Consider the following 17870-nt stretch of genomic DNA (forward strand, 5'->3'; position numbering starts at 1 on the left):
AGACCCACTTTGCTGCCCTTCGTTGGGATGATTCCCACGGCGAAAGGAATACACAGAGGGCTGATTTGGGGCGCTACAATTTGGATTGCTGATTTAATACTTGCTCTGATCCTGGTATAATTCGCCATCATCTTCCAAATCACTACAATACTCGTAAGCGCTGGAAAAATAATGCAAGGAAGATGATGTGTCACCACGCAACTTACCGCTCTCACAATGAAATGGCCGAAGTGGATATCGAAGAGGCACAGCTTCATAAATAGTCTATTTTGTTGCCCCTTCAGCAAAACGAACCTCCGGGTTCCTGGAGTTCTGTGCCAGTATTTCGACGGCTTTGGTTGGCTTTCGAGATTACTGGTGTGGCGGTTCTACCACAATTATGTATTGTGGATCGAGAGATCGGATGTAGCAATAGACAGATAATGGATGATCGTCGAACGATATCAGTGATGAGATCGATGGAGGGGTTGAGGGAGGGGTGCATGAGGCGTGAGACACAAAGTCGGGAGTATAGTGTCTACGGCCATGCCACAGTGGCATGAGTGTAGGAGTCCCCATGTCGGGAGTGATAATGCGAAACATTGACAGTTAGGTATAAACATCGATGAGGTGCTCGAGTATATATATTTTATAAAACAAAGGTTTCTTTGTGTACAACTCAAGAAAGCAAAGTTATTCTACAGAGAACGTATCAAACCTCGCGCTTGTTTCTTTTTCGTATGGTCCCATCCTATTCAACATTGTGTTCCTTGACTCAGATATATTGTGCAGCAGAAGATTAGTGTGCCTGTCCACGGTAGGGGGGAGATGAACACATCAAGCCCAAGTCCACATATCGCATACATAGCGGCTACGACGAGATAAAGCCGAGCTTAACAAGTCATATGTCTACGCCGCACATACAATAGATGGTTGTTACAATATGGAGTTCTATTCCCCACATGCTGGGCGCCTTTTCCAGTTCGTGTTTGTCTTTGTGTTTACAATCTTCTTTTGTTTTTGTTTAGCGGCCCTGTACGGTAAATAGGTCAAAAATAAAAACAAAGACGGACAGGTCAAAAAAGCGGATTGCGCAATATTGACACAATGTGTACCGCGCAGCGGACAATGCATACCAGACGGTGAGAGGTCGCAGAAGACGAGGTTGAGGACGTGGTGAGAAGCGTTATGTTGAGCGGTAGCTTGGGGGATTATGTGAACGGCCAGTATAGCCTTGAAAACTATAAGCAGAAAGTATGGGTGAGATAAGCGATAGAGGTGTGCTATAATGTGGGAAGCATGAACCATGGACAAAATGAGGTAGAGACACAACACAATACCCGACAGAGAGTGCTGAAAACAGCTTCGCATCGACTTCGCGAAGCAGCACGGTGGTCTCCGCATGTCTGACAACTCTACCATCCTTCCCTGCCTCGTGCGGAGATCACTCACAAGTTTTCTAATATCCTTATGAACAAGAGGTACGGATTGTAAACGAGGTTGCGAGAGGAGGAGGAAGGGCTAGGGTAGAGGAGTCGGGCGGGAGATTGTGCGAACCTTGATAACTACAATGTGTAAGAAAGCTGTCTGTTTGCGCCACAGGGTTTGAGGGATGCGTGGGTTGAACTGTCAAAGGTCCCATTTAGGTTGGAAAGATTGCAGGGCCGAAAAAAACTTGTAAGTCATATAGTATTGTCGAATCTTCATAGCGTTTGAGTAGAGCTTCAAGCATGGTTACAGGATCTGTTGATTCATTACAATGATTTTTGGCTTTGAGTGGGGAACTGCGTGTAATCACGATAGCTACAAGAAAGGGACGGAACGTACAGCTTTCAGGTGATCGGTACGGTGGGAAAAACTACTGTGTGTGTGGTTCATCCGTTATAATCTACCCGGTGTAGTACACATCGCGGCCACCGCGTGCTTAATACGTGATGCCTGCGCAACCTATCCGGGAGGTAGAAAATGCTGTTCAACCAAGGGATAATCGCAGAACACAGTTAATTTCTTTACCTTGAGGTCATTGCTCTGCATCCTCACTCTTGTCCCATCCAATGAAATGAGAGAAAAGACTAGGAGGCGTGGTGATCAAACATCAAAAGTTACCGCTAGCACAGTTTCCCACAGGAAAAAGCCAGCGCCGCTGAGGAATGATTCGCATAAGGCGTGTTCAACGGTTTTTTTCTCATGTTATAAAGATCAAACCATCCATTGTTCACCTCGAAAATTCCCACTACGATCCGCTCCCAAATTTTGCGCATAAAACTTTTATTTCTCTTCAAGTTGAAGCCCTCGATGTCGATAAACGCCGCTAGTTCTTCAAATGTCACCATTGGTCAGAATGAATGGGATGCAACGGGTACCATAGGTGAGATCGCGATTTTTTGCTGTATGAACACTGTTCTAAAATGTGGCATGATTATTGTGATAGTCAACCGCTACTCTCTGAACGGAGTAGAGGGTGACTTAGAAGATATCCTGCCAGCGATAATCCCTGATATATTTGAAAATCAGGGCATTATTGCTAGGAAACACTTTTCAAATGTCGCAGAGCATGGTTTTCAGCCTCTGGAGGGCACATATGATCAACTTGTAGATGTACCAGACTCCAACTATTCTGCCTTCGAAGAGGTTCACCAGATTCCATCACCCATCATCCCGCAATCCCCATACACAGCGGCACAGGAGACAGTGTTGCCCAAGTCATATCCGTCGCTGTATTGGGATATGTGGAGAAAAGTATGGGATAGTCACGTCGAATCGTGGATTAACAGTTTGGAAGACCCCACGGCGGCGACATGTGGAGCCGCATCGGATGCGTTGCCCATTTCTAGGCCAACGGAAAGCAACATCATTACCTTTGACAGTACACACGAGCCCGCATCCACCTCGCACGTTGCACCAGCATGTACATCCCGGGTAGACGTGCCTGTTGGCCCGTCAAGACAGGAAACGGGCCTTCCTCATAGCAGAAACACCCCATACAGGGACATCCGGACCCAGCACAACACAGTGCCACACCACAGCAATGAGCATCTGGTATTCATGCAAGGTGCGTACAGTGTTTATTGCAATGCCACCTTGCTGAATCCACCATTTGGAGAGACAGAACATCAAAATACTTTATCTGAGAACGAAGGACACGAAGAGCTAAACGGCTCTGGGTTCCCACCTGTTGAGCCAACATCCACGAGGAGTGCCGGATCACTAGATGATACTCAAAGGTATATTTTGATTCTCCGTCTCTCGCAATATATGGGACTGATGCAAAGGTTGCAGATCCGAGCCTCGAAACACACAAGGAAACGGACGGTGCGTTTGTTTCGAAAAGTCACATACCGAGTGTTTGGATTTGACATTTTTGGACATTATGTCAGCTCGAAACGGAAAGGAGCGCCCAGCCCGTACAACAGGGTTGCAAATGAAGGAGAAAAACCGGCGGAACGCGTAGTCCGCATAGACAAGTATGGCAATGAGGTGTATCAAGGAATGAGGCCCGACAAAGGCCCGCCGAAGAAAAAGAAAAGTAAGCACTCCAATTGTGAATATGCAGACAGTCAGCTGATTCTCGCACCTTCTTTCTCCCATAAACCTTCGATACCTGTAGTTTGTAGGCGGTAGTACAAAGCGGTTGCGCAGCTGGGGACCAACGTCGGATGGAAGTAGTCAAATATTTTATTTATCTTATCACTGCATCTTATCAATTTGCATGAGTTTGGTCGCGGCGCAATCGGCAACTCATCGCAACATCTTTCCAGTTTGTATCAGCTTGTTCACGGCATTATCGGCAAGCTTTATTGAGTGTGAGAAAAAAGTAATACCCACATTCGCCCACTCTGCCTCAGTGTATCTTTTAAGACTCAACATCGAAACCTCGACTTCATATCCTGCTCTAAGTTCCCTGTCTTCTTCATGTGGTGCAATCTCACTTATGATTACCTGGTGTATGTTGCCCGAAACGGCGCATTTTGGGATAGAACCCTCCACATTATCGTGGTTTGGACGTCGGAAACAGGATAAATGGCAAAGAGGGCCATATCGCAAATCAGAGTCTCACGAAAATCGATCATGAGCGCATCCAATCGTTGTCCTGAAAGATGGCGTGGCCTCGGATGCAGCTTGGGTTGCTGCAAATTTGGGTGTTGATGAATATGTGGTGGGCCTGTAGAGATGCAGAGCGAGAGGGCGGGTGGAGAAAAAGAATTTCAGTGTGATGGTGTGCGAAAACCAAATGAGTCTCTTTCTATGATTCATATCCCTCGTCTTACTTGTACACAGTATATACCTTTCCAAATTTTTCCATACTCCCCTTACGCCGCTGAAATGTTATATCACTTAATCTCGTCCAGCCAACATTGAACACCTTAGGCCACATATCATGTACAGTGTCTTTTTGAGACAGTCTATTTGTTTTTGAACCTTCGTATGACTCATTCTTGATATCTTATCTTATCCCGATGCCATCCTGTCTCTTCTGCTTGACGCTGACTGTCAACGTTCGCTGCACGGAACCTTCACAACATCATAGTATAACGCAGTGATAGCAGTCTAAATGCACGTTTCCCATTCCGTCTTGTCACGCTATTACCTCTCCCCTGCTCCCTTTCGTGTCTATATACTCTTGGACATAGGGCTTTACTGTTACACACTCGTGTGTCTCTGAAGCATCGTCTGATTCCGGCTGACTCTCCACCCTTCCTCTCAGTGTACTGTGCTTCGTGGTGAGCAGTATATCACCTATATTATCAATTTACCAGTATATCCTTCCTTCTTTATGGTTTCACAGAACAACCATAAACGATTTCGTTTAGTCCGTCCGACTCCTCTTGGAGCCACAGGGTTCGTGGGATAAGCAGCCAGGACTGTTCAGGGCTATGTTACCACTTTATCTGCACGACAACACCACCGTGTTGGAAAGAATGAGGGACCTACACAATGTAAGTCATAAGTTTTTTTTCGAATCACACGGTTATAGTATCTCTTGATTCATTAAGAGGATGTTTTGGTTTTGGATGTGACACGAAAAAGTGGGAGACTATATGTGTGAACAAAGTGGCGGAGCGTACAGCTTTCAGGTTATCGATTCAGTGGGAAAAAAATGCTGTATATGTATTGTGTGTTGTCAATCCGCTATGATCTACCCGGTGTAGTACACATCGCGGGTGCCGCGTGCTCAATACTCGATGACTGCGCAACTTAGCTGAGAGGTAAATAACGATGTTCAAACCAGTGATGATCGCAGCCTTTAATAAATGTCTATACCTTGAGGTCATTGTTGGGTATGCTCACTGTCGTCCCATCCGATTCAATGAGAGAGATAGTAGCTAAGAAGCCTAATGAAAAGATTCCGACGGTACTGTTTCCCACAGCGAAAAATCAGCACTGAGGGATGACTCGAAGAAGGCGTGTTCAGGGTTTTTTCTCATGTTATAAAGATTTGACAGTCCATTGTTCACCTCGAAAGTTCCCACTTCGATCCGCTTCCGCTGAATTTTATCTCTGAACCATCGGTTCTCCTCTTCGACTTCAAACCCACAATGTCCTATAACACCTCTACTTCTTCAAATATCATGCTTGCTCAGAACGGTGCTGATAATACTGAGGCCGGTGAGATCGTGACTTTTGTTGTATGCACATTACTCTAATGCACATCATTAATCTGACAGTAAACCATTACCCTCTGAGCGGAGTAGATGGTACTTCAGCAGATATCCGACAACCATTAATCCCCGATATGTTTGAATATTGGGGGATTACTCCAAGAAATCACATTTCAAACGTTGTAGATAAACGTTTGCAGGACGGGAACGCAGTGTCCCCAAGACTGGGGGTTACACATGGTCCACTCGTACGTGTCCTAACCCCCACTTCAATGTGGTATATCAACTTAACCACCTCTCATCCATAGAACCATGAATCAGCCGCACAAGGGACTGCACATCCCGTCTCAGATCTATCGTTGGATTGGACGAAGCTCGGGGACATCGACTTTTCATTGATGAATGAGTACTTGAACGATCCCGCAGCGATGACATGGACTACTCCTCTTTATCACCCGCCCATTTTCACGCAGATGGGAAACACTGAGGGTGAGCTCTCCGAAACTTTGGAGAGCTCTTCCTTAGCCCGTCAGGAGTCTTCTAACGACTCCAACATCGGGCGCACGATGAGTCACGCCCCGATCAATAATTTTGAGAGGATATACGCGCCCGACATGGGTGCAATTTCTGCACCAATATTCCCCTCCCAGCGGAATATGTCTGTTGGCCCATCAAGGCAGCAAACAAGCCGGTATCATCACAGGTACTCCCCACACACGGTCTGCAATATAACTATGCCAAATCCTCTATCTGGAGAGATAGAAAATCAAAATCCTAGGTTCAAGAAGAATGGACACGACGAGCTCAATGGCTCCGGGTTCACGCCCGTTGAGCCAACATCCACAAGGAATGCTGGATCATCAGGCAATTCTCGAAGGTATATTCTAATTTCCCATCTCTCGAAATTTGCAGGACTGACACAAACGGTTGCAGATCTGAGCATCAAAGCAAGCCAGAAAGTGGAAGGTGCGCATATTCAAAGAATCACATACCAACTGTGTTAATCTGACAATCTTCTACATAATTTCAGCTTGATACGGAAAAGAGCGCCCCGATCATCCAGCGGGGGCGCTAGTCAAGGAGGGAAACGGGCGGAACGCATAGTGCGTATAGACAAGTATGGAAATGTGGTGTATAAAGGAATGAGGCCCGACGTACGCACACCGAGGGAAATAGAGCAGTAAGCACTCCAATCACAGATCTACAAACAACAAACTGACGCACCTGTAATTTGTAGGGAGGTTGGGGAGCGGAGGACTGACGTTGGGTAGAAAATCAGACAAAATATTTATCTTATCGCTACATCTGTTCAGTTTGTATCGATTTGGTCACGGCATGATCGGCAAGGTTCGCCGAGTTTCGAAAATATGTTGGTTTAATGAGAAACAGTCTGAAAACACCTTGAAAAATCATCTGAGGGAATATTTGTCGCCTGATAGAATAGATAGGTTCTCGAGGTAAATAGAAATCGAAATATTATACAGGGCGTGCAAGATCCAGGAATATATCTCACCATTCAATGTATTATCATGCTTAACAAGAGTGGGTCAGATCAAACTAACATCATTGGTGAGGCCGTGAATTGTTGCTCCACCCACAATATGTCGACGAAAATATTTGATATATCAGTCAGGATTGACCGGTGACCGCTTAAGACGTATGCAAGATCTTTTTACTGACACCTGGCCACTGGTACCCCATGACATTCAACGATTTTGAGATACCGGTACGTATCGCTATTGAAATGTGTCTTGTTGATAATACCTCCGATAAAAGGAATACACACAGACTTTAATAGGAATAATTTGGTGTATTCTAGGTGTGTTATTTGATACCCGCATATGCACTCGTCTAATAACTTAGTCAGTCGAGCATGGTGCACTGTCCACTTCTTGGTTCATGACTCCAGACTTGGTTCTCAGACTTAGAGAATCAGACACACACCGGAAACAGTTATATGTACGTCTGCTTTGATTTATGACGCGTTATCAACCTCACCATCTTCCAAGAATTTCATATGCGTGGTGGAGATCAATGTCAACGTTCAACGTTTGCTGATGATTCTTGTTCCAATACATACAAGGCGGAAAGGATATCTAACATCGCATTGGTTGAGGGATTGTATCCTAAGAAAAGCAGCGATCGAAACCACGCATTCGCTCAAGCACTGATTAGCATATCAAAGAAGACACAACCTCGTTCGATGCTCATAGATCTCCCCCACGTCTCTCATCTTGAGCTCTGTCCTACTTGCCCCAGCCGCTCTTACCAAGATCACCCCTACCTTCTCAAAGCGACTATCACCTGCTTCCCGCGGATCTAGCCTTCCAGCAATTAATCGTGTGGATGCCTCACGCAATTCCAACATTGGACAACCTCAACATGATCAGGGTCCAGTGACACACTGTCTATGGCATAAAATGAACGAAAATCATCGGCCAATACCTCCTTCCCGCCTTTGTAAAACTTGCCTATCTGAACTCATGGTTCATGAAGCTCTCGAACCAAAAAGGGGTTCAACCTTATCCTCAGCGGCCTCGTCCAAAGTTTGAGACGTTCTGGCCTCCTCTCCTCTGCTAACAATCAACTTTATTTTGGGCGTCTCCTGTCTGACTACGACGCATCGTCTGATTTGGGTGTGTGAATCCCGCGTTATTGTGCTCGTGTATTATAATAATTGCCTGTGCTATTATTCAGGGTATGTGTTGACGCCGCAGTCTAAGAGTCAACGGAATCGCGGTGGTGGACTGTAGAGGGCTGCGATTCTGCCGTTACTGCGAAACAGTAACAGTACAAGCGGAAAGATTGTACCTACGCTGCTCCTATCAGCCGTTCGCGGTTCCTGGTAGGACGAGTGATGATATTATTGTCCCACATGATTCATTCCGGACGCAAAATGCAGCTATGTATATGGAATGTGATATGATTGAAGTACAGGGGTGCATTGTTGATTGAGGGGTAGTTACAGCTTGCATCGTGGATGACTTGACCTTCGAGTATACGAATCAAGCGTCAATTCAGAGAGAAGTCGAAAGTCTAGTATCAAAGATTCTAATACTTGATACCTACCCTATTCGCGAAAGCATGGTTGATACGAGTCGTATACTCGTGTATGTCAAATGCGGGGTAGAACGGAGAACGGAGAGCGGAGGCAAAGATGTAAATGACGTAGATGTCAGCCCCCTGAGCGTCAGCCTCTCAGCGATCGGTGAATCGCGGGCATTTTTGTATTTTTGCGTTTTGCATTTCTGCTGGCTGTCTATCTATCATTGACACTGACAGTGCTTGTCAGTGTGAAAAGTTTACTACAACGCGACAGCGACAACGAGAACGAGGGCGGAGAAGAGAAGGAACGCACGTTTTTGGTGGTACGGATATAGCGAGTTGCGATCTGATTTCCGATACTCGAGTCTCGAGTCTCGACGTCGCTTGTTAACCGCTACGAACCAACTCCTCGGGAAAGACAAGCGCGCGCGCTGCGAAACGGACGCGCGCTGAACGCTGAGCGGTGATTCGGTAAATTGGTATCACATTCACAATCAGCTGGTTATCGGTAGTCACCACAACCGGTCCTGCTTCTTTTTCAGTCGCTTGCTGCTTCTTTTCTTCTGTTTTGTTCTTGTTCTTTGCTTAGCACCCTTTCGTTTTTCGTTTTTCGTTCACCGTTTGTGTTTGTTCGTCTGTTTGATTGCGCCATAGACGGCTTTGTCACTGTTTGTCACTGCCACTGCAACAGCGACAACGACGGCATCGTCACCAACACCACCAACACCAACAACACAACACACCACAACCACACGACATACGACATACGGTATAGAAGTAACCACCACACCGCAGAGCACCACATTTCATCGTTAGTCTCGGCATCGTCACCGTCACCGTCACCCTCCGGCCTCGTCCGTTGGCGATTCCATTCCATTCCATTCGATCGCCGCAGCCACCATCACCTATTAACACCACCACCTCGACGCCAGCGCATTGTCTTCCACTGCATCGAACTGCGACCAGTGAACCTCGCATCGACCTCGTTTCTTCTACGTACTCCTATCTCTTTTTTCGATTTTCGATTTTTGATTTTTGATTTGGGTTTTTCGCTTTTTGGAGGGTTGGGTTTTGAAGGTCTTGGTCTTGGTTTTAGTCTTGGAAGGGAATAAGGGACGTTTGACGTACCGTTCACCTGCATTCGAACCCACTACCACCGTCAACGTCTTCGACTCCGACAGCGCCATCGACAACATCGCCACACTTACACTCACTCATATCTGCCACATCGCGTCGTAGCTCGCCAACACCCTTTTCCACATCCACATCCACATCCACGTCATCGTCATCATCAACAACAACAAGCACAACCTCTGCACACACAACATGTCCAACACACCACCTACCCCCAACCAACCGCAACCGCAACACCACACACAACACCACACGCAACACCGCTCCCCCCGCCCACCACTGCACCACGCAGACACATCCGGCTCAACCATATCCACCACATCCACCGCCTCAGCGTCCTCCACGACGACGTCGACAGATACAGATGGTGATGGGGATGGGGATGCGGACGGGTCGGGGGTTACACCGCCTATGACGAGTACGCCTACGCCTGGGTATCTTGGTACCACCACCTCTACCTCCCCAAACACCCACACCACCGCAGCCGTAACCGCACCCTCGAGCCCCAACACCACCGCCCCGAGCACACAAACGACCCCCAAAAAAACCAAAATCAAACGCGCGCTCCAATCCGCCGCGCGCCTCCCGCGCGTCCCGTCAGGTGGACTCAAGCTGCGCGGGATGGGTATGAAGTCTGGGTTGGGTCTTGGCAAGGCGGCTGTTGGGTTGGGCGGGTTGGGTTTGGTGGGGAGGAAAGGGAGTGGGGTTGATAACAGCGGCGGAGGAGTAGGAAGCAGAGGGAGGAGGAGAGGGGGGAGGGAGGAGAGCGCGGGGCTTGCGCCGCGCGAGGGTGAGCTTCCGATTGTGCTCCTCCGTGTTAGAGTCGTTGCATGCGACAATTTGTTGGGCAAGGATCGGGGCGGGACGAGCAGCGATCCGTGAGTTTTTATGTTTCTTTTAGTTTTATAGTCTTTCTTTTTATCCTCAACCCCCTCTCACATCCAACGTCGTACGTAAACTAACATATCCCCCGCTTTTCGGTATACCAGCTTCGTCCTCCTCTCCCTGCCCACCTCTCAACCCTCGCCCTCGCCCTCCAAACCCTCCAAATCCAAATCCATCAACAAACACGTAACACCCACAATCAAACGCACAACCTCGCCCACCTTCCCCGCCTCCCAATCCACCTTCGACCTGCCTCTATACATGAGCGTCGTGGAGCGCGTGGGCGTGGGGAGTGTGGAGGCTGTGGTGTGGGATAAGGATTTGGTGGGGAAGGAGTATTTGGGGGAGGTGGCTGTTGGTGTTGGGGAGTGGTTTTGTGTTGGTGTTGCGCAGGGACAAGGGGAGGGGGAGAGGGCGTTTGGGTTTGATGAGGAGGGGAACGTCGTACGTCCCTTCTTTTCACCATTTCTGAACCGCTTTGATTTATTTTTAAATGATTTTTGCGGGGGAATGTAGCCATTCACGATCCCGCTTGTCTCGACGCGCGCGTCGACGCCGTCGCAGGGGACTATCACGCTTAAAATTGGATTCGTACGCGCTCCTGCCTCTTCCTCTGCTGAGGGCGCGGGTACAGGTATAGGGGGAGGAGGAGGAGGAGGGGAGGCGAACCAGATGTCGTTTGAGGAGATCTACGATGTGTTGGTGAGGAGGAGCCGGGTGTCGTTGGTTAGTGCGCCGCCTGTGAGTGTCGTCTCTCTCTGTTTCTCTCTCTCAGTCTCTTCGTTGTCTTGTTTTCTTTTTCGGTTTCACTCGTACTAATTCTATCTATTTAACAGACACATGGTGTTGGAACGATTCGATCGCATCATACAGCCGCATCGCACTCGCACTCTATCTCGCACTCTCCCTCGTACTCGCACTCGTACTCGCACAATGACACCCCACACACGGGCGGTGCTCTCACCACCACCACCACCAGCGCCAGCGCCGCCGACGGCACACTGCCCGCACCACCACTTTTACCACCGCAGCTCGCGTACGAAGATGACGGCGGTCTTTCGTCGGATGCTGGAGATGATCGGGATGAATCGGAGGGTGAGGGTGAGGAAGACGAGTCGGAGGATGCTGAAGAAGAAGAAGATGATGATGAGGAGGAGGAGGACGGAGAAGAAGATGATGAGGAGGAGGGAGAGGAGGTGTTTGTTGATGCTGAGGAGGGGGTTGGTGGGGCGAGTGCGAGCGCGAGTGCGAGTGCTAGTGCGAGTGCTAGTCCAAGTCCGAGTCCGAGTCCAAGTCCTAGTCCGGGTATGAGTCCTGGGGCGAGTCCTGGAGCGAGTCCACGGATTGGTGGTGGACAAGCGCAAGGACAAAGTGGGAAGACGCTTCTCGATCTCTACATCCCTCCCTCTCCCTCTCCATCACCATCGCCCTCGGCCACCAGCACACCGGCCAAAGATGCAATCCAACCCCAAGGCACAAGCAAAGGAAAGGGGATAGGCCTAGGCCTAGGAAAAGGAAAAGGAAATGAAAAAGGGAAAGATAACGGCAATGAAAAAGGGAAAGATAAAGGAAAAGGCAAAGAGAAAGGCAAAGCGAAACCGCCCTTCCCCTTCCCGCTTCCCGAGCTCAACGTCCTGCCCTCGTCGCCTGCTACGCCGACGCCGGGGGAGAGCGTGCCGACGGCTGTACCGCGGTTCCTGCGCGCTGGTGCTGGTGCTGGGTCTGGTATTGGTATTGGTATTGGTGGGGAGGGAGAAGATGTGGATGTAGAGGAGACGCCAAAAGCGTCTGGGGGGTTCAACCAGCCTTTACCCCCGCGTCCTGCTATGCCTACGAAGGATACCGGAGGAGGTGGAGGTGGGGGTGGGGGGTCGCGGTTTAACCCGAAGAAGTTGGTGAGGAAGTTGCCTGGTCTAGGAGGGGGAGGGGGAGGAGCGGGGGCGCCGCCTGCGTCGCCTGCTGTAGATGCGCAGGGGAATCTTGTTCCACCTAGGGCTGGGGCTGGGGCGAGGAGGAGGGGGAGTTATAAAGGGGTTGGTGCGGACGATGAGAAGGATAAGGAGGTGAAGGAAAAGGAGAAGGAAGGGAAGGAGAAGGAGGAGAGGAGGAGTAAATTTGGAAGGGGGTGGCGCGAGGGGTCGTCGAATTCCACTTCCACTTCCACTTCCACTTCCACATCAGCCTCAGCGTCGGCATCCGCAAGCGGGAGTGGAAGCGACACAGGTGTGGGCAGCGCTACATCCCAGAGCGCCCTTGCCCTTGCCCGTGCCAGTGCCAGTGCCAGCGCACACGATACTCCACCCGGCACGAAGCAGCGCCGCGTCCCTCGTCCTATCAAGATGAAGAGTACGCGGAAGAAGAGCGATTTCGAGTTTAAAGGGCGGAATAATGATATACTCGGGATTGTCATGTTGGAGATACAGGGTGCGGACGATTTGCCCAAGTTGGCTAACAGTACGTCTTCCTCGTAACCCATTCCTCATCCTCACACTGATATTTAATTTTGCCCGCAGTGACACGCACAGGATGGGACATGGACCCCTTCGTCGTCATCTCCTTCGGCAAAAAAGTCTTCCGCACGCGCGTAATCCGGCACTCGCGCAACCCCATCTGGGACGAAAAACTGCTCTTCCACGTGCGGCGCTACGAGACCTCATTCAAAGTCCAACTATCCGTGTTAGACTGGGACAAACTCTCCGCGAACGACCATATCGGCGACGTGAGCTTCGAGGTGGGGGAGTTGGTTAGAGAGGCGGTGCAGCCTGATCCGGAGACGGGGTTGTATGCTGTTAATGAGGATGGGGAGGTTGTTGGTGCGGATGCGGATGGCGCGATGAAGGAGTTTAGGCTCCCGTTGAGCACGGCTAAGGAGATGAAGTGGGAGGCGAAGCATAATCCCGTCATCCGATTCCGGTGCGTCTCCCTTTTACCCTCTTCATACGCGTGATATTCGCATCACACTCACGATGGACATACATACATATATACAGTGCGAAGTACCAGCCGTACGACGCACTCCGCCAGCGCTTCTGGCGGCAATACCTCAAGCAATACGACACAGACAACACCAACGCGCTCTCGTACCTCGAGCTGCGCGCCATGCTCGACTCGCTCGGGTCCACGCTCACATCCGCCACGCTCACGTCGTTCTTCACGCGCTACGGGAAGAAGCCGCATGAGGAGGAGATCAGCGTCGAGCAGGCTGTGATCTGTTTGGAGGAGGAGCTGTGTAGGCCTGAGGGGGAGAAGAAGCGTATTGGAGGGCAAGGTACGGGTGTTGGTGCTGGTAAGGGAGATGCTCCTGGGGGCGCAGGCGAGGGCGAGGGTGAAATTAGTACGGCTGCTGTTACACCCGTCGTCGGCGTGTTTGGGAGTCGTGGGCAGGAGATACCCGTCGATCTGGAACTGGACAAGCTAGATTTCGCAGGTCCTGTGCACGGTGGTGCTGGTGTCGGTGCGAGTGGGGAGAAGGAAGGCGCGTATACGACCGAGCCGATGCAGATGCCGCTTAAAGACGCAGCTGCTGTCACGCCTGATTTGAGCTCGGATGATATGGATGCAGAGGATCTGAGTGGTGCTGTGGGCGTCGCTGTTGGTGTAGCGGGGTCAGTTGCCGGTCTAGGCGTTGGCATTGGCGCGGGTGTCGGTGCAAGTGCAAGTGCAAGTGCGAATCTGGGTGCCTCGTCGCCCCCGCTGGCGCCTGGCGGCGCCGGTGCGCCTGTCGCGCCAGCTAGCAAACCGAAGCGGGGGGGCAAACTGCGGTTCCGCCGCGCTGCATCGTCGAAGAAGGGGACGGCGGATAGCTTTTCTGCGTCTTCCTCACCCTCTGCCTCGCCCTCTCCATCGCCGCCTTCTTCCTCCGTACCCACCAACACCACCACCACCACCACTGCTACCACCGCCAACGCCAACGCGGGTATACCCGCAGACGCCGAAGAAGACGAAAGCGACACACACCCCGTCGAAAGAATCATCAACGTGCGCAATTGTCCTTTATGCCACCGCCCGCGGCTCAACTCGAAAGCGGAAATGGACATCGTGACGCATCTTGCCCTATGCGCTTCCTCCGGCTCCTCTGGCACTTTGGATGATGGTACGACGACGACGCCGTCCACGGGAACGAAGAAGAAGGGCGGGTGGGATAAGATGGATAGGATTATGGTTGGGAATTATGTTACGGCTTCGCAAGCGCAGCGAAAGTGGTATACGAAGGTGTTGGGGAGGGTTGGAGGTGGGGAGTATGGGATTGGCGCTGTACGTTTTTCTTTTCCGCTTTTCTAGTTGTCCTTTGTTGATCCGCTGATTAAAAATGACAACGTGTGTATACAGAATTCAGCGAACATTATCGTGCAGAATCGTATGACGGGCCAGTTGGAGGAGGAGAAGATGCAGGTTTATGTACGACTTGGGATTCGACTTTTGTATAAAGGCGCTACGAGCCGGATGGAAGGCGGGCGTGGTGCGTTTTATCTCTTTCTCTTTCTTTCCCACAAAACCTCCCGATATTTACATTCGTATTCGACGATCATGCAGCTAGGAGACTGCTCAAGTCGCTCTCGATCAAGCAGGGTATCAAGTACGACGACCCTGAGAGTGCGAAGGAGATTCCGGCGTTTATCGAGTTCCACGGGTTGAACGTGGACGAAGTGCTCGATCCGCTTGATTCATTCAGTAAGTATCCCCTTCCTCCTCTCTTCTTCTCCCTTCTTCATCTCATCAAAACCACTAACCACCCAATCCCTCACTCACTCACTCACTCACTCACTCACTCACTCACTCACTCCCCATCCCTTCCTCTCTCACAGAAACATTCAACCAATTCTTCTACCGCCGCCTCAAACCCTCCGCGCGCCCGCTCGAGGCGCCGCACGATCCCTACCGCCTCGTTTCCGCGGCCGATTGTAGACTTATGACGTTTGCGAGTGTGTCGGAGGCGACGAGGGTGTGGATTAAAGGGAGGGAGTTTTCGGTTGGTAAGTTGCTTGGTGCGACTTCCGGATCTGGATCGGGGGCGGGGTTGGGGCTGGGGTTGAGTGAGGAGGTGTTGGAGCACACCAACACCAGCAACAGCAACGGAGCGGGTACCGGTACAGGCCCGACAGACAGACTCAGAGCGAAAGAGGCAGACAAATTTGTCGGAGGCGCGTTGGCCATTTTCCGATTGGCGCCGCAGGACTATCACCGGTTCCATTCGCCCGTCGCGGGGCGCGTGGTAGAGATCTGGGATGTCGAGGGGGAGTACTACACCGTCAACGTGCGTAATCACCCCCATTCATTCATTCATTCGTTCACATTTTCAACTCCAACCCATACTCATCTCATACTCTACCCATACAGCCCCAAGCGATCCGCTCAGCTATCGACGTGTACGGCGAGAACGCGCGCAAGATTGTTGTGTTTGATAGTCCACAGTTCGGGCGCGTGTGCGCGGTGTGTGTGGGCGCGATGATGGTGGGAAGTATCCTTCTCACCGTGCGCGTGGGCGACGAGGTCGAGCGCGGGCAGGAGTTCGGGTACTTTGCATTCGGTACGTCACGCTCTCCCCTCACAAAAAAAACAAAAAAAAAAAAAAAAAAAAAAAAAAAAACCGAAGAAAACAAATGCTAATCTCGCGTTAATCGTAAACACAGGCGGCTCGACAATCGTCATCCTATTCGAAAAGGGGCGGGTGGAGTGGGACGAGGATCTGCTCATCAATGGGCGTGCGGCGCTCGAGACGCTCGTGCGGGTTGGGATGGGCATTGGACGCGGGAAGCCGGGTGCGTCGCCGTTCCCGTCGCCGATGCCTACGCCTGCTTTGTTGGGTGGTGGGGGTGGGGGTGGGGGATCGGTGTTCGTTCCGGAGTGAATGTGGAAATTACAATGCGGAAGGCAGGAGGGGGCGGGCTCAAACAAAGTTCAAATGTGGCTCAAGCCTCAAACAAAACAAAGTGCTCGCATCTAAAAGATATCAAGCTAATTACTTACTAATTATCAAATAACTACGCTACACATGGGAGGCATTTTTCATTCATTCATTCATTCATTCATTTATCATTCGGGACATTCTTTGCCGTTCTTTTTTTTTCTTTTCTTTGGATTCTTTCATCGCACTCTCATACTATAAGTCTATAGCTACATAAGTCATAGTCATGGTCAAAATCATAGTCACAGTTAAAGTTAAAGTCGGCGCTCGAAATCCATCACTTTACATTTGGAGAGTAACAACAACAACAATAACCAGCGCCTCTACGTATGTTGCCAATTATGGGAGGGGTAATCGGAATCCCAGGCATTGATTAAGATTCGAAGACATATCTTGGGCCATCTACACTGTACACCTCACCATCATATTGACGCGGCTAAGCGTTGGCTATTGGCCTTCCATGTTGCTTCCATGTCCACGTCCAGCCCTCGTTTGCTACAGCGATATTCGTCATTTATATCTTTGCCTCCGAGTCCGCTCTCCGTTCTACCCCGCATTCCCATATACGAGTATATTCGACTCGTTTCGATTATGCTTTCCCGAATATGGTAAGTATTACGATCTCTGTTACTAGATCCTTCACTGCTCTCGACTCTGGTCGAGTCATCCGCGATGCGCACTATCCCTGAATCAACAATGCTCCCCCTGTACATATATCACATTCCATATGGCTGCATTTTCGGTCTGGAAAATGGATCAGGTGGAACAATAAAATGATCATTCGTCCTGTCATGAACCGGGGACGGTTAATAAGTACTTTTTTCTCACTCGTCGAAGCATTCCAATCACACCGCGGGCAAATCGATACAAATAACGACGGATCGATAAGATAAATATACAGAAATACACTCTGATGATTCCTATTCCCCTATTGTTGACCCTTTTGCCTTTCAACGCGTAACCTGCAATCATTGCCATCAGTCCCTCACACTTCGAGAGATACGAAATCAAATATATACCTTCAAACATTACCTAACGAGTCGCTTATCCCTGCTCGACGGGCGTGAACCCGGAGCACTACCGCTCGTGGTGTTGTGCTTGAACAAGTATGTTTGATACTCATATCTCTCCATGTGGAGGTAGGACTGTGCTTGCTCTACAGAACCTCATGAGCACAGAATAAACAAAAAAGGTGTAGAAATCCATACTAGGAATCTGAAGTCCTATCCTATGATACCCAATCCATCAGCCGTACCTTGACCGGGCGTGACATTTGAAGAACTAGGAATGTTGAGGGACATTGAGTGCTTGAATGTGAAGAG

At 50.0% G+C, this 17870-nt stretch overlaps 3 protein-coding genes across 3 annotated transcripts; all 3 read left to right on the forward strand.

Annotated features, from left to right (window-relative positions):
- Nucleotides 1-2274: 2274 nt before the first annotated feature.
- Nucleotides 2275-3600, forward strand: JR316_0005499 (uncharacterized protein; the record flags this gene model as incomplete). Its single annotated transcript, XM_047891257.1, has 5 exons — nucleotides 2275-2347; nucleotides 2411-3203; nucleotides 3259-3291; nucleotides 3357-3505; nucleotides 3587-3600. The coding sequence occupies 5 exons, from the start codon at nucleotides 2275-2277 to the stop codon at nucleotides 3598-3600; spliced, it is 1062 nt and encodes a 353-aa protein (XP_047748606.1).
- A 1916-nt stretch (nucleotides 3601-5516) lies between these two features.
- Nucleotides 5517-6763, forward strand: JR316_0005500 (uncharacterized protein; the record flags this gene model as incomplete). The annotated part of the gene is made up of 5 exons (XM_047891258.1): nucleotides 5517-5586; nucleotides 5646-5827; nucleotides 5888-6456; nucleotides 6513-6545; nucleotides 6610-6763. 5 exons carry the CDS (start codon nucleotides 5517-5519, stop codon nucleotides 6761-6763), a joined length of 1008 nt encoding a protein of 335 aa, XP_047748607.1.
- A 3187-nt stretch (nucleotides 6764-9950) lies between these two features.
- JR316_0005501 (Phosphatidylserine decarboxylase proenzyme 3) lies at nucleotides 9951-16491 on the forward strand (the record flags this gene model as incomplete). The annotated part of the gene is made up of 11 exons (XM_047891259.1): nucleotides 9951-10636; nucleotides 10748-11087; nucleotides 11160-11345; nucleotides 11480-13097; nucleotides 13157-13556; nucleotides 13634-14897; nucleotides 14973-15102; nucleotides 15177-15314; nucleotides 15449-15897; nucleotides 15981-16170; nucleotides 16274-16491. 11 exons carry the CDS (start codon nucleotides 9951-9953, stop codon nucleotides 16489-16491), a joined length of 5619 nt encoding a protein of 1872 aa, XP_047748608.1.
- Nucleotides 16492-17870: the final 1379 nt, after the last annotated feature.

Source organism: Psilocybe cubensis, chromosome 5, assembly GCF_017499595.1.
Source record: "Psilocybe cubensis strain MGC-MH-2018 chromosome 5, whole genome shotgun sequence".
NCBI lineage: Eukaryota > Fungi > Basidiomycota > Agaricomycetes > Agaricales > Agrocybaceae > Psilocybe > Psilocybe cubensis.